General features: G+C 49.6%; 1 protein-coding gene across 45 annotated transcripts in view; it reads right to left on the bottom strand.

Annotated features, from left to right (window-relative positions):
• The window catches only part of r3hdm1 (R3H domain containing 1), a 32,419-nt gene that overhangs the window by 5,685 nt on the left and 13,641 nt on the right, over positions 1-13,093 (bottom strand). For 9 of the 45 annotated variants that reach the window (XR_013467131.1, XR_013467132.1, XR_013467133.1 and 6 more), the window contains 16 exons: positions 10,301-10,424; positions 8,818-8,896; positions 8,429-8,488; positions 8,150-8,290; positions 7,919-8,027; positions 7,647-7,742; positions 7,283-7,308; positions 6,998-7,051; positions 6,162-6,394; positions 5,800-6,069; positions 5,196-5,350; positions 4,502-4,615; positions 3,609-3,995; positions 3,373-3,499; positions 882-1,039; positions 594-727 (listed from right to left, as the gene is read on the bottom strand). Coding sequence is in view for 33 of the 45 variants with exons in the window: in XM_078099135.1 (XP_077955261.1) it covers positions 594-727; positions 882-1,039; positions 3,373-3,499; positions 3,609-3,995; positions 4,502-4,615; positions 5,196-5,350; positions 5,800-6,069; positions 6,162-6,394; positions 6,998-7,051; positions 7,283-7,308; positions 7,647-7,742; positions 7,919-8,027; positions 8,150-8,290; positions 8,429-8,488; positions 8,818-8,896; positions 10,301-10,424 (2,267 nt within the window). In the remaining 12 variants the exon portion in view is untranslated. Of the gene's footprint in view, positions 1-593; positions 728-881; positions 1,040-3,372; positions 3,500-3,608; positions 3,996-4,501; positions 4,616-5,195; positions 5,351-5,799; positions 6,070-6,161; positions 6,395-6,997; positions 7,052-7,282; positions 7,309-7,646; positions 7,743-7,918; positions 8,028-8,149; positions 8,291-8,428; positions 8,489-8,817; positions 8,897-10,300; positions 10,425-12,842; positions 12,933-13,093 lie in introns of all 45 variants that reach the window. The other 36 variants (XR_013467126.1, XR_005713684.2, XR_013467129.1 and 33 more) reach the window with 7 other exon arrangements.

Raw genomic sequence — 13,093 nt, 5'->3', positions numbered from 1 at the left:
CGGCGGTACTCCCGCCCCCCTCCTCCCCTCGCCTCTCCCACCCCATCCAGATTGATTGGGTCCGTGGAGGTAGCAGCTAATTAAGTGTTTTTCCTTTTTGGTGAACTAGTTCTATCAGTCAGCCGGTAAGGACAGGGAGCGGACGGCGAAGACGGCGGCTCTTCCAGAGGCCGGCGCGTCGGCTACAAGCGCTTTGTGAGTAAAGAACACCCCGGCTCGGAGGCTTTGCCGATCCCTCTGGTCTATAAATGAGAGGCACCTACAGACACAGAACATCTACAGACGAGCAAATGGTTCCATCAGAAGCGACTCTGGCCATTAGCGCCAGTCATTAACAAAAGGAGGTGGATATTATTATCAGGCCTCATTATTAGGCCATGGGAATGATTTTTAAATGGATTAATGGTAACTGGGTCAAGAGAGCGTGCAGTAATTTAAACCAATCGTTCCATATATTAAAGAACCAATGCAATGAAACAACTTCGATCCTTCAACCTCCTTTAGAAACCTTAAAAATACCAAGTGTCATAAAATGCGGATAGCTTTTCTTTTCCGTTGCCCTGGCAACGTGCCTGGGTGATTGGACGTGGTACCTCATGGTGGTGTGCTGGTTCGGGGGGAGCAGGCTGTAGCAGGGCTGCATGCCGGCCATGGCCATGGCCCCCTGCCCCGGCTGACAGGACACAAACACTGGCTGTTGGTACGTCTGCTGTGGCAAAGAAACCTGCTGCACAAAAACAAAAACCGGTGAACATGGAAAGCAACTAAATGAAGTAACCTTTTTTCCTCAAATAAGGACTTTCTTGTCTGGATAAAAGCAAAAACAAAAAGGTGCTCCACATCTGTATTCCTCAATTTGCAACATTTGACTCAAAGAATACCTGATACGACTGCATTGGAGGGTACTGGACCATCATTCCTTGCATCTGGTTGCTCATATTGCTTTGCTGGTTGCCGGTGAGAGCCAGGCTGGAGCCCGGCTGCATGCCCACTACGGCCTGGTAGCTGGACGCTGGGTTGGGCATCATGGCTTGGTGCACTGAGAGAAAAGGGCACAACTCAGTGGGCAGACTGCCGACGAACGGCACCGACATTAATATTCACATTGACTTCAAAAAAGAAAAAGGGTAATTTGAACATCGTTGAAGGCGGTGCAAAGCGTCGGATTGAAACAAGGTGGAAGTGGGGGCGGGGTTGAGCTTCGGCGGCGCTCAGGGACAAACGAGAAAGTCAATATATTTAATTTAGCCTGCGGCGGCCTGAACCTGCAACCCGAGCGGTCCACTTCCACTTCAACGAGTGATTTAGTTCAGGAGGGGTGGTGGGGGGGGGGGGGGGACAAACAGAGTGCCAACGCATTTCTTCAGAGCTGCTTAAAACCCCATTCAGACACAGAAAATGAACGCACACACGAGGGGAGACAAAGTCACGAGGATCCGCACGGCTTTCAAATGGCAGGCTCCTAGCCTGAGGGGGGCTTAAATGTCAAGGTGACAAAAAGAGACATCTAAAAAATACTGTCCCTCGTGACACACACACACACACACAGACACGGTAATCCAATGGACAAAAGGAGAGGACGTCCTTTAGTAAAGGTGTCTTGACAGTCTGCCGCCCTGGGAGAGGAAAAAACAAGACAACGAAAGCGCTCTGCGAGGAACAGAGCGAGGGCGGGGGACGGGACTATTTTTATCTACCCTCGTCTCCCACCGTCGCTCACAAACCGAGCATGAAATGATGCCGATATCAAACGCGCCCCCGGTCCATTCCGTTCCAGCGGGTATGCAGATTGGGACCCCGGTGCGGAGGAGGTTCCTTGTTGTGTCCCGCGACGTGAGGGAGTGAGGGGCTGGAAAAGAGACCGGTTCACTGTGAGATTCATAGAGGCCTCTCAGACAGCGTCCCGGCCCCGCATCCCGCCTCCCGGGCCTTCTGGTATCCGGTCACACTTGAGACCCTGAAGGCCAGCAGAAATAAAGAGGAACGCTGCACAGTTCACTCTTATTAACGGTGTCAGAGTATTTAAAGTATGTATCTCGTCAATCCTTTAAGGTCGTTTTTTGCACTTTGAGTTACAGTGCATACAGTCTTTCCAGCAATGACCTTTAGTTTAGACGTTGGAATGATTTGCAACTGTTATTGTGCCGATTAATTTTCCTTCTGATCATTTTTCCTTTATATCAGTAAATATGAATGGAATGCACGTATTACCCTAAATATATTCAGTTGGTTATCCTATGGGGCAAAGAAATGCTGCAAATCCTCAGATTGCTTAGAAGCACCATGTCATTTGATCGTTCCTTTGGAGAAAAGGCGCTTTTCTTTTTGGTCAAGGTCCGTTGCATTCTCCTCCTCCTTGCAAGCGCAAATTAACTCGATCATTACCACGAGAGGAAGGAGGACAAACACTCCACATGAAATACCATTTTTTCCTAGAATCAACATGTCTGCAGCCGAAGCCCTGTGGCGGCCTGATGCAAAGCAAAGGAAACATTCTCTGGTGTCTCTGTGGAGCCCCGACCGCGCCGCCAGAGGATCCCCGCTGACTTCTTATTCGTTGTACTGCAATGTATTCACCTTTAGCCGTCTTCTATATCTTTTTGTCTTATTAATGCACAAAAAAGTGAGAAATAATTGCTGTCCTTTGCTTTTGTAGGTCAGCTTCATTTGTCCGCCGTCTTATTCCCTGCGTTCCCAGCAGGGAAGCCGCGCTTGCTGCCGACGGATGACAGAATCGTGCCGCGGCCACTCACGGAGACGTGTGCGCGCATGCGAGAGTCGCATCCAGCTAAGCGAAAGCGCGTGTGCGTGCTAGGGAGAGCGAGCAAGAGCTAACAAGCTCATCTCCTGTGGCGAGAGGAAAAGAAAATAATTTGAATAAGAATAATCAGGTGGATGACTCTCAGTGGTTGGGGGGGGGGGCGCGTGATCTCGTAAAAGCAAACAGGAAAGACAAGAGGGGGGAATATTTGCCTGGTGCGCCGCTTTCCCTCGTGGAGAAACACTCGAGAACAACAAATAATCTAAGCGCTGAAGTGAGCAGGCGGAGTGCATTGATTTAGTGCAGCGAGGCAGCGAATTCAAGGGAGAAGAGGCTGCTTAGCGTCAAAGGCTGCAGACCTCGTTTATTAAAAGCTCCTTTGATTTGTCCGCAGATCCGCCGCCTGACTATTTCAAAGCCAGGTTCAAAGGACCTGAATGAGCTGTGGTTCGTCACGGAAAAACTAAACAAACGAATGCTAACCTGCAACGTTTTCTCATAATACACAACTTTGACAAAAATTTAATGGTGATTGAAATAGAGAAAAAACTTTTTTCGTCAAACGGGGCCTTGTGCGGCTGTGTAATCCGTAAAAAGGTCCCTGTTGGTACCTTGTTGCTGGGGCAGGCTTTGGCTCTGAAGGCAGTTGTAGGGCAGCGGGTTGACTGGGGCCCGGTAGTGCTGCTGCTGGCCGGAGCAGTGCGGGTGGTGGGCCGACGAGCAGTAGCACGCCGGCATCTGGAAGACACGACAAAGGACACTCGAGGACTGCGCCACGCCGTTGGAGTCCGCTTCCCCGCGAGAGCGAAGCATCGGTCTTAGATGTGGGCGGAGCTTGGTGCCATACCTGCTGCACGGGCTGTTGGATGTAGGTGTGCTGTTGGAGCAGCTGCTGGTTCGGATAAGCGGCGGGCCCCGGCGTGGGGCTGGGATACGCGTGGTTGGGGCCCGGTGTCGGGAGCGGGACGGGCTGACCCTGCAGCAGTCCTGGGTGTTGCCCCCCCGACGGCCCCGCCAACATGTAGCCTGCGAGCTGCTGCTGCTGCTGCTGGTGGTGGTGGTGCTGTTGGTGGTGGTGCTGCGGCGGCGGCGCTCCCTGCAGGACTACGGGGGAGCCATGGTGGTGGTGGTACACGGCGGGGTAGTGGCGGCCGTCTGCCCCCGAGGCACCGACGTCGCTGGATGGCTGCTGCACCAGCGTCATGTGACTGAACTGGGCGTTGAGGGCGTCGGGCTGGAGAGAGAGAGAGAGAGAGAGAGAGCGCAGTTAATAAACCTCTAAATTGTTGAGTGTAGAATAACGATCAATAAGCCGGCAGAGTAGGGAAGGGAGGCGGGGGACAGTCGGTAAGTGAAAAGACATTTGCTAAATCGACTGAGGTTTAAACAAATGCTAGAAGTCTTAAATCTGACCCCGGGTCTGCCGAGACCACAGAGTGCAGCTATTTATCTCGCGGCGTAACTTCCGTCATGTTATAGGAAAAAAGTGCCGTTTTAAGTCATGGATTATTCACCACCAACATCTGGTGATGAATTAAATATTAATGCATCTTTCCACAGGCGTAATTAGTCGCAGAGGCATGTCTCTCACTAAAACCGGGTCAAAAATGAGGTTAAGTGAATGCATGATCTATATATGTGGGCGCCGGCTCCGACTGAATGAGGAACACAAAAAGTGTTCTTTGAGGGTTGAAAAGGTAATGCTCGACAAAAATGAAGTGGAAGAAAGGAGTTCTGTACCACAGTGTACTGTTGGTTAGGACAGACGGGCAGGAACTGAGGAGGAGGAAGAGGATACGAGACCGTTGGGTTGTTAACAGGCTCAGAAGACAGCTGGAGAGAAGGACAGATCGGCTGAGGGAAGGAAGCAAGGAAAGAAGGAAGGGATGGGGAAGAGAAGGAGGAAGGATGCTGGTAAAATTGGAGGGAGCATCAGCTGATCCGTTTGCTAAACCTCATTCATGTCTTCATTTACTTTAGACATTCCTTCAGGACTTAAGACTACATTCAGATAATCACTCTTATGGGATATTTAAGATTTATTGAAGTGGGCTAGTTTGAGTGTATTGTGTTTGCGTTACTGCATGAATCCAAAGTTAAACTTTAAAACACCAGTCACACAGGAACACAGGTTCTGGGAATTAAATCACTTCAGCTTTCAGCAGAGGAGTCTAGTTGCTTTGAACCACACAAAGCAGCTTCATTTCCCCACCACAAGGTTATAAAAAAATAAATACCCTTTTTTTAACTTTTGATGAGTAATATTTACAGTTGCTTACCGATAAATGTTGAATTATTGGTGGGAAGGGTTGGTCAAACTACAGTCCTACCATCAGCTCCCAATGCAACACTATTAGTTAGTGAGGTTAAAGTAAGTGGCATAAACTCAATTAGAATTAGTAAAGAGTGAAGATGTGTGGCCCCGCCCACTGACCTGTGAGTGGAGGTGATTGGCCGGCTGTTGCTGCTGCTGCGTTGCGGCAGGGATTGGCTGTTGCTGCTGCGGGGTTTTGCCGTGCTGGATCCTGCCAGCAGCGGAGGCCGGGTTATAAACTACGGCGCTGCCGTCTGGGTGGATGAAAGGCTTGCCTGTCCAATTCAATTCAGAAGAGACACAAAACATTTGTACACACACACACCAACAGATTGCCACCGTGCAGAAGGAAACACCCGAGCGGGATCCACGAGGGAGGGAGAGGCGGCGGGGAAACGGCAACCGTGGTAGCGTTTGAAGCCTACGGCTCAAAAGTCTACAACTGGCCACCGATGAATATTTACAGATTGCTCCCATCTGTTTACTGCATTTTGATCAGCATGCTTTGGTGCGGACAAACCAAGTGCAGGCCCATGCCAACCTGTGATTCTACACCCCCCCTCGGCTCCCCCAAACTCATGAATAATACACGAGGGACACCAGAAAATCACAAGAGGGGGGGAAAAACATAAGGAGAAAGAACTCCTGTGGCTTAGTTGGACAATTTTGGTGATTTAGGGAAATGGGAGTTTTGGAAAATAGAAATAATCCCGCTATCACTCACCCGTATGCGGGTTGACCAGGACGCTGCCGGGCGGGATCCCCGAGGCCTCCAGCGGCAACACAAAGTAGCTGGGTGCATCCGCAGACGACGGGGGCCGCGGCTGGACGCTCTTGATTATCTCGGGGTGCACGGACCCCCTGGCGTCGGCGGCCGGGCGGACCGACGGAGCGCCGGGGACGCCGGACCAGGATGGCGCCGAGACCGGGAGGGGCAGCTGGGGGCGGGACAGCGAGCTGGACGAGGAGCCGACACTGCTGCACGACTCTGAGCCTGAGGGGAGGCGGGACAAAGAGGTTGTTGTCTAATTCGGGCCTTCCTGGAAGATCATGTCGAAGTGAAATTATTAAATGCGTCCGTCTCACCTGTCTTGGAGAGCCTCCCGGTGCTCTTGCTGCTGGCCGTGCTGTCCCCCCGCAAGAGGCCCGGGGAGATGCCGCTGAAGCTGCTGGCCTTGGTGATGGCGGGCCGCGGGGCGAGCCGATTGGAGCTGTCCGAGCTGTCGGTGCTGCTCCACGGCCGCGACTCGCCGTGCCGCGGCAGCGTGTCCGTCTCAGAGCTGCTCTGACGGCTGGCGCCCGAGCGGCCGGCACGTAACCTGAAGGAAGACGGTGCTTGGTTTGAAAATCTTAAATCTGCTCGATTTGTTCAACCATCCATCGGCAAATCAGTTCACTCAATATGAAAAGCCAACCTAAGCTAGTACCGAATACAAAAGTGTGTGAAAAAAACTAAACTAAACAGGACACGTGTGTAAAAAATATTGGCTGCATTTGTATTTCAAAGCAGTCAGATGAATTGTTCTAAGACATCTGAAACATTCAGCAATGCCGAGCCAACGAGATTGAGACTGCACTCTCTCTGCACAAAAAAATGGAAATAAAACTTGCGGTGTAATCGGCGTGCTTTGGTGTTGAAATAGTCCAGCCCACACTGGCAGAAAATCCCATTTAACAGAAGCTTTACCCCCTGAGCAGCAAAACCCGCCCCCACCCCCTCCCCCCCCCCCCGCCCCAACCAAAACCTCAGATCAGCACTCCTGCTCCTGAACGAGCCGATTAAGGCGTACGGCGATTCAAAGGGCTCCCTTCCCCTCCGGCGGCAGCCATCTGAAATGGAGCTGAGTGATGTGTGACGGGGTTGGTGGGGGTGGGTGGTGGTGGTGGTTGAGGGGGTGGAGGGGGGGGGGGGGCAGACCTACCTGAACATTTGCCGCCTCTGTTGGGTGCTCGTGCATGCGCCTTCATCCTGAGCGCTGAGGGGAAGGAGAGAGAGAGCGACGATATCAACCATTTGTATAAAAAGGAACATCGTTGAAAAACGAGAAGCCATCTAAATATCTTCAGCGGCAAGTTAAAAAAAAAAAAATCTCATTGGCCAATTAATTGACAATCTCTTATCCTTATCGGTTTCAGCCTTTTTTCGGAACAAAATCATGAAACAGTGAGACTTGAGGAGAAGTTGCTCATGTGATTTAACTACTTACCTCCTATCGAGTATGAAGTGGTCTCCCTGCGGGTGGAAACGAAAATCAGTCAATTCACTTCAACTTCATAAAGCTGCGTTATGCTAATTTGGCAACAACGTCAATCTGTCTTATTAACGCGCGAAAAATATAAGCATGCTGCGTTGCCGGGGGCGCCCTCGACCTCGGCGCACCTGGAGAGAAATCTGGATAGATTTGGCTCCACATCAGAGAAGATACAAATAAAATAATAACTCATAAATCCACCGTCGGTAATTGGCGGCAAGAAATGCGACTGAATTTGCACATGAATAGAGACGACACAAAGATTTGTGCAACATGCCCCCCACCCCCACCTCCCTCCTCCTACACAAACAGCTCTCACTTCATGTGCGAATATCCTTTCTCTGGCTCGCTGGTACTCCTCCTCCCTCTCCTCCATCGATTTGCTTCTCTTGTCGGCTTTCAAACGCATTCGAATCTGGCGAGGACACACAAAAACGCACAAAGAGAGAGAGAAAGACAGGGGGGGATATGTCAGGGAGACCAGATTTCACCACTTTTACCAACATGTTAGAAAATAAAAAGTGACAGCTTGGGTAAAAAAAAAAAAACACACTCTCGCTCTCACACACAAGAAAAGAAAAAAACACCTACCATGCTGTCCTCGCGATCAAAGCTGGAGTTGTCTCGTTTGAGAATGTAGCGTTTCTGGAAATCGTCCGCCCGGTCGTCCTTGATGTGTTCTGAGAATTTCTGATCTGGTCTGTCGGGTGGTGGAGAGGGAGGTGCTTAATTTTATGCAGACATCGATGTATGTTAACCAACAGGAAAACCGCCCATCGTCATGCGACCGCTTCCATCCACCATTGAGTTACGGGGGCTCACATTCTAGTGTTGGTAGTTTTGTTGATCACCACAGACTTTCCACTGGGGTCCACGTTGTGGTCCATGCCGAAGTAGGCGGCCACTCGGTGGAGCAGCATCCTGTGGTAGGACGTCATGGGTGGGAACTTCCTCTTATGGCTTCTAGAGGGAGACACCGAGAGGGGTCGGTAAGGTCGTTCACTCTTTTAACTTAAAGTTCTCTTAAAGCCAGATTTCATTCCCATCAGAAACCTCTCCTAAATAGCAAAATCAACATAATAATAAATATATAAATCTTACTCATTATTGCTGATGAAGTCCAAGATGTCCTGTTCCAACTTCAGTAGCATGATTCGATCCCTAAATAGATAAATTACACACAGAGATGGACACATGAAATGCACAATCACTCTCATTACTTTGTCGTTAAAAACATCATCTATGTTTAGATAGTAGTAATGAGTTCTCTAACGGCCTGGTCAAAGCAGAAAGTAGCACAAAAATATCCATATCTGTGTCTGCACAGGGTTCCTGAAGACTGTGGCTAGAAAGCAAACGTGTAGCATGCTAGCCAGCGGGGATTGATCACATCCCCACGGGTTAAATCGCTCTCTCCCCCTTGAACCTTAAAACCCTGCATCCCAAAGCTGGTCACGCCTGGATCCCCGGTGTGTGGGTGAGGAGCGTACCTGGGGTTCCCCTTCAGCGTGTTGACCAGGAACTCGTGAAGATCTATCCCAGTGGAATCGGTGTAATCTTGACTGGAATCTAACCGAGAGAGACGCAGAAGACGTTCAGAGATTCCAACCTACAAGAAACCTGCTACACAAGTGATTTTCTTAACACGTCACTCATGAAAGAAGTAATAATAATAATGTTCCGGCCTGTTATCCCCACTAATGAACGATAAACAACTAATGAAATGCCTCTTGCGAATAATTAATCAGCTTGGGGAAGTCTGAGGGTGACATTGCTATTTGGTGGCTATCGGTGTGACCAATGAATTCTTTCTTTTTTTCATCTGGCAGCGTGTAACCGCCGCAGTGAGCTCTGCCAGCTGAACCATTAAAGATATGGTCGGGTAACGAAGTTGACACCGGAAAAAAAAGAAAAGGAGCGTGGGGACGACAAAAAGGATGGGACCCGTGGGTGGGAGCCAGGGGACTGGGCGGGTGCGTCTGGTGGCTATAATTGGTGGCTGCCGCATCAGCGGCGTTGCTTCAGCGAGGGGAAGCAGGCACCTTTCACGCCTGTGGGAATCCGTGTAATTGCTTAACACCTCGAGCCCGCCGCAATTAACTGAATCGCGCCAATTATCGGCCCGTAATGAGATATCATTCTGAAACGCGGGAGCGCTTTCGGACAAATCTGAGGGCACCGCGTCGGGTAGAGGGGGGCGGGGGGGGGGTTGGGGGATCTGTGGGGGTGGTGGGGGAATAAAAGTTTACTTTTCGTCGTGATGATAAAAGATGGATGAGAAGTGACATGGATATCGTGACGATTAAAGCCTCTGGCTTCATTTTGAGTGACACACTCAAAATACATCTATAAATAAAATCTACAGTAATTCTGTGTATAAATAGAAGTTATTTACATTTGGATTGCATTCTTTTGAGAGGAGGGAAATCACATGCATCTTTCACAGGGTGAGCAATGTTTATAAATGAGGCCTCAGGTGTTTGCGACGCGGAAGAAAAGATGATGTGTTAACTGTCCTCTTGCGTTAGCTTTCTGTTACCATCTCTTATGTGAACAGGTCTGAGTCTTAAATCAGCTGTGAAATACCCTACCCTAAAAACAATTATCTACCATGCAATGTGTTTCTAATCTCTTGGCTTCCTCGCTTCCTTATCCATGAAAATATTGATTTTAATATTTTTGGGGTGGCCCTCTGGGCCTTTTCTTGACTCAACGCAACAAAGGTCATGATTTCTACCAGAGCATTTTATAATACAAGTGAAAAAAAAAGTTTTGTTTTTATTCTGTTCTCATCTTTCTGACAACGTCAGGAAGTATTAATGTAACAAACAAATTTGTGGTTTTTTTACGCATTTACAAAAAACAAGAACAAGAGGAAGGTTAATGGGATGTACTTTAACACCATTAACACCACCGATATCGTATAATGTCCCTGAGGAGGAAAAGAGAAACGACAGCCATCGCACTGCTCACCTCTCGATAGCATCTTCCTCTGCGTTTTCTCAGGCTTGTCCGCCTTGTCGCAGCTGTCCTCTTTCTCCGCGTGGTCCTGCGCGGCTAGCTCGTCCTTTTCAAAGGGCTGGAGGAGGAATCCGTCCTGTCGGCAAAAAGAGACCGATTGAGGGGAAACGAGAGAAAACTGGGCCGATTCGCGCATTGAACAGAGTCATTCCTTCACAAACGAGGCACAAGATGTGAGGCCGCTTGGGTCATGATCCTTCCCAGAGGTTCTAGGTTAATTAGAGAATATCACAGACGAAAGAGGTCACAGCAAGAAACTCCACTGGTTTCATCCAAATCTGGGTTCATAAATTCCAAATCACAAATGGCAATTATTGTCAGAAAAGCTTGTTGTCTTAAAAGAAAATGTTTTTTATAAATCAAGCCACCTGAAAACACGGCACATTGCATTCCTGAAAAGAGTGAGCCGTTAAAAAAAAAAAAAAAGAAAATCGACAGTGTTGCAATCTGAACTTAAGATGTTTTGGTGAGATCTATTAAACCTCCTCCTCACTCTCACACACACAAAATCGACTTGCAGTATCTGATTTGCTTTTTGGCCGATCCTACAAAAAGCTGAAAGGAAAGATGAAGAGGAGCCCCGTTGTTGCCGATGCGCCGCAAAGCAGATTAAACGCACAACCGTAGGTAGGTGGACATCAAAGTGTGTGTGTGTGAGAACAATGAACACTAATGAATAAATGAAGGACGAGGGTGACCTGGTGACAGCACAAAAAAAAAGGTCACAAGTTCGATCCCCGTAGCAGCTGCACAGGAAGATCATGGGACGCCGCGTTCTCTTTGGGTTTCTGGATATATGTGAAAATGTTAAATGCTAATGAGGCTAATTGCCTCAGCGAGACTGGGAGAGAAAAAACGGGTGGAGGGCTGTGTGTGACAGCTAACGAGTCTGTGTCTGTGTGTGTGTGTGTGTGTGTGTGTGCATTTTCGTCAAAGCAAAAGGGTTCTTTTTTCCCCCTTCGCTGGCATGAAGCGGTGATGTTTTGCTACTTAATGCCACCCTCGGCATCACACGGAAGCCGCCCGGTTGATGTGCAGCTGTTGCGAGCCGCCTCGTTTGTTCCGCGACACCCATTTACCTCGAGATAAAGGAAAAGCAGCGTGAAGACGAATATGTAATGAATGTGCCGTCAGTCTCAAAACAAAAACAACCAAAAAAATGAAAAGAAAAGGCTGCCGTGCTCTCGGAGGCCTTGGACTCGTCGGGCCGTTGATTGGTGTTGACAGCTGGGGGGCCGGGGGGGGGGGAATGCAGTTTTTCTCGGATGCCTCAGACGTTCTTTGTCAACGTTTACAGTCCCGACGCCCGGAGACAATAACGCAGACAACGGGGAAACGTTCACATTTTTATCAAGATTCGGGTCTCAGTGTTCTTTTGGCTCAACGCCTAAAACCCCCTCCCTTCTTTTTCTCTTTATTGCTTTACCTCACACACCCCCAGGTTAGTTTGCCGCAGAAGGAGTCTCGACTTTGGAGCCAATAAGGGTAGCGGGGGCGGGGAGGCTATCGGGAGTATTCAATTAGAGCGCTCCACAGCTCCCCCGCAGCTGACGTGCGGAGATTGTAATTTCTCCGAGATGATTGATGGCGGTAATACAGGCCGCGGCGCGAGCACAGGCCATGCGGGACTGCTGCGGGATAAAAGCTCCGCCTTCTGGTTATGGGATGCTCGCCACTGAGACGCACCTGTGCAGATGTGCAAGCAAGCAGAGTGGCATGTAAGGGAGAAAGTTCCTCTGGGGGACGGAGGGGGGGTGTTTTCGTCGAGCGCCAGATATTTAATCACAGCTGTCAGTTGTACGCTGCCGATTGAGCAACCTGCTGTAATAAAGGGCTGATCCCTGGTCAGCACTTGGGCGTGTGGGCCTAGGGCACACGAGCCACAGAGAAGTAGTGGGGGGGCCCTGATGGGATGACCGGGACGAGTGCTGCTCCGGATGCGGTTGCATGCGAGTAAGGGATGTGCCGATATCACGTAGGCACTCAACATCAGTATGCTCAAACATTCTCGAAGCGGAATATTAAATCGGTAGTTCTGCTTCATTTCAGATCAGCTTCAGTGACAGTACGCCCGCCCTAAAGCGTACCCTGGTTTGAGCTCTATTTGACTCTGAACGGACCATTTACTAAATGATTACCACCAAATATACGTAGGAAGATATTTCTGGACTTCTGCACTCGGTAGATCCGGAGGTTGCCGCCTGGTAGAAGAACCACAAGACTTATTCTTGGGGCGTAAAATGCCAGAGACGTGCATTAGACCATTGTTGTTGTCATGTGGCTCGCTCGCTCACTCACACACTCACACACACGTATTGAAAAGTTCTTTATTTCATAGTGTTTCCTCTTTAGCGCTCTCACAAACGTCGCTGTTTTAAAAAAATGCGTTTTCCCGTGCCGTTGCCATCGCAACATTTCCCGCGCTTGATGGTGAAGGTTGCGTACCGGCACATCCCTCATGAGAGTAAACGTCCGGTCGACCTGAGGCGGTTACCTGAGGTGTTGCCGAAGGCTCGGGGATTGGGAAAGGGAAGGACTCCTCGCACACCGCCAGGCTCCGCACGAGCTTTAGTCTGGGGTTGGACTATGTGGGGGGGTGCAGGTAAGTGGGCACAGTTAAAACCATGCTTTCACACACAAACACACACGCAACAGAACCGATATCACAGTGACAGGCCAAGAGTCAAAATAAGTAACAGGCGGCGAGCTCGATCGATTCTTGCAGGCAGTTTGCAAGGTTTCAAT

This window comes from Gasterosteus aculeatus, chromosome 1, assembly GCF_964276395.1.
Source record: "Gasterosteus aculeatus chromosome 1, fGasAcu3.hap1.1, whole genome shotgun sequence".
Classification (NCBI taxonomy): domain Eukaryota; kingdom Metazoa; phylum Chordata; class Actinopteri; order Perciformes; family Gasterosteidae; genus Gasterosteus; species Gasterosteus aculeatus.
This window is presented reverse-complemented; position numbering and strand designations above follow the sequence as displayed.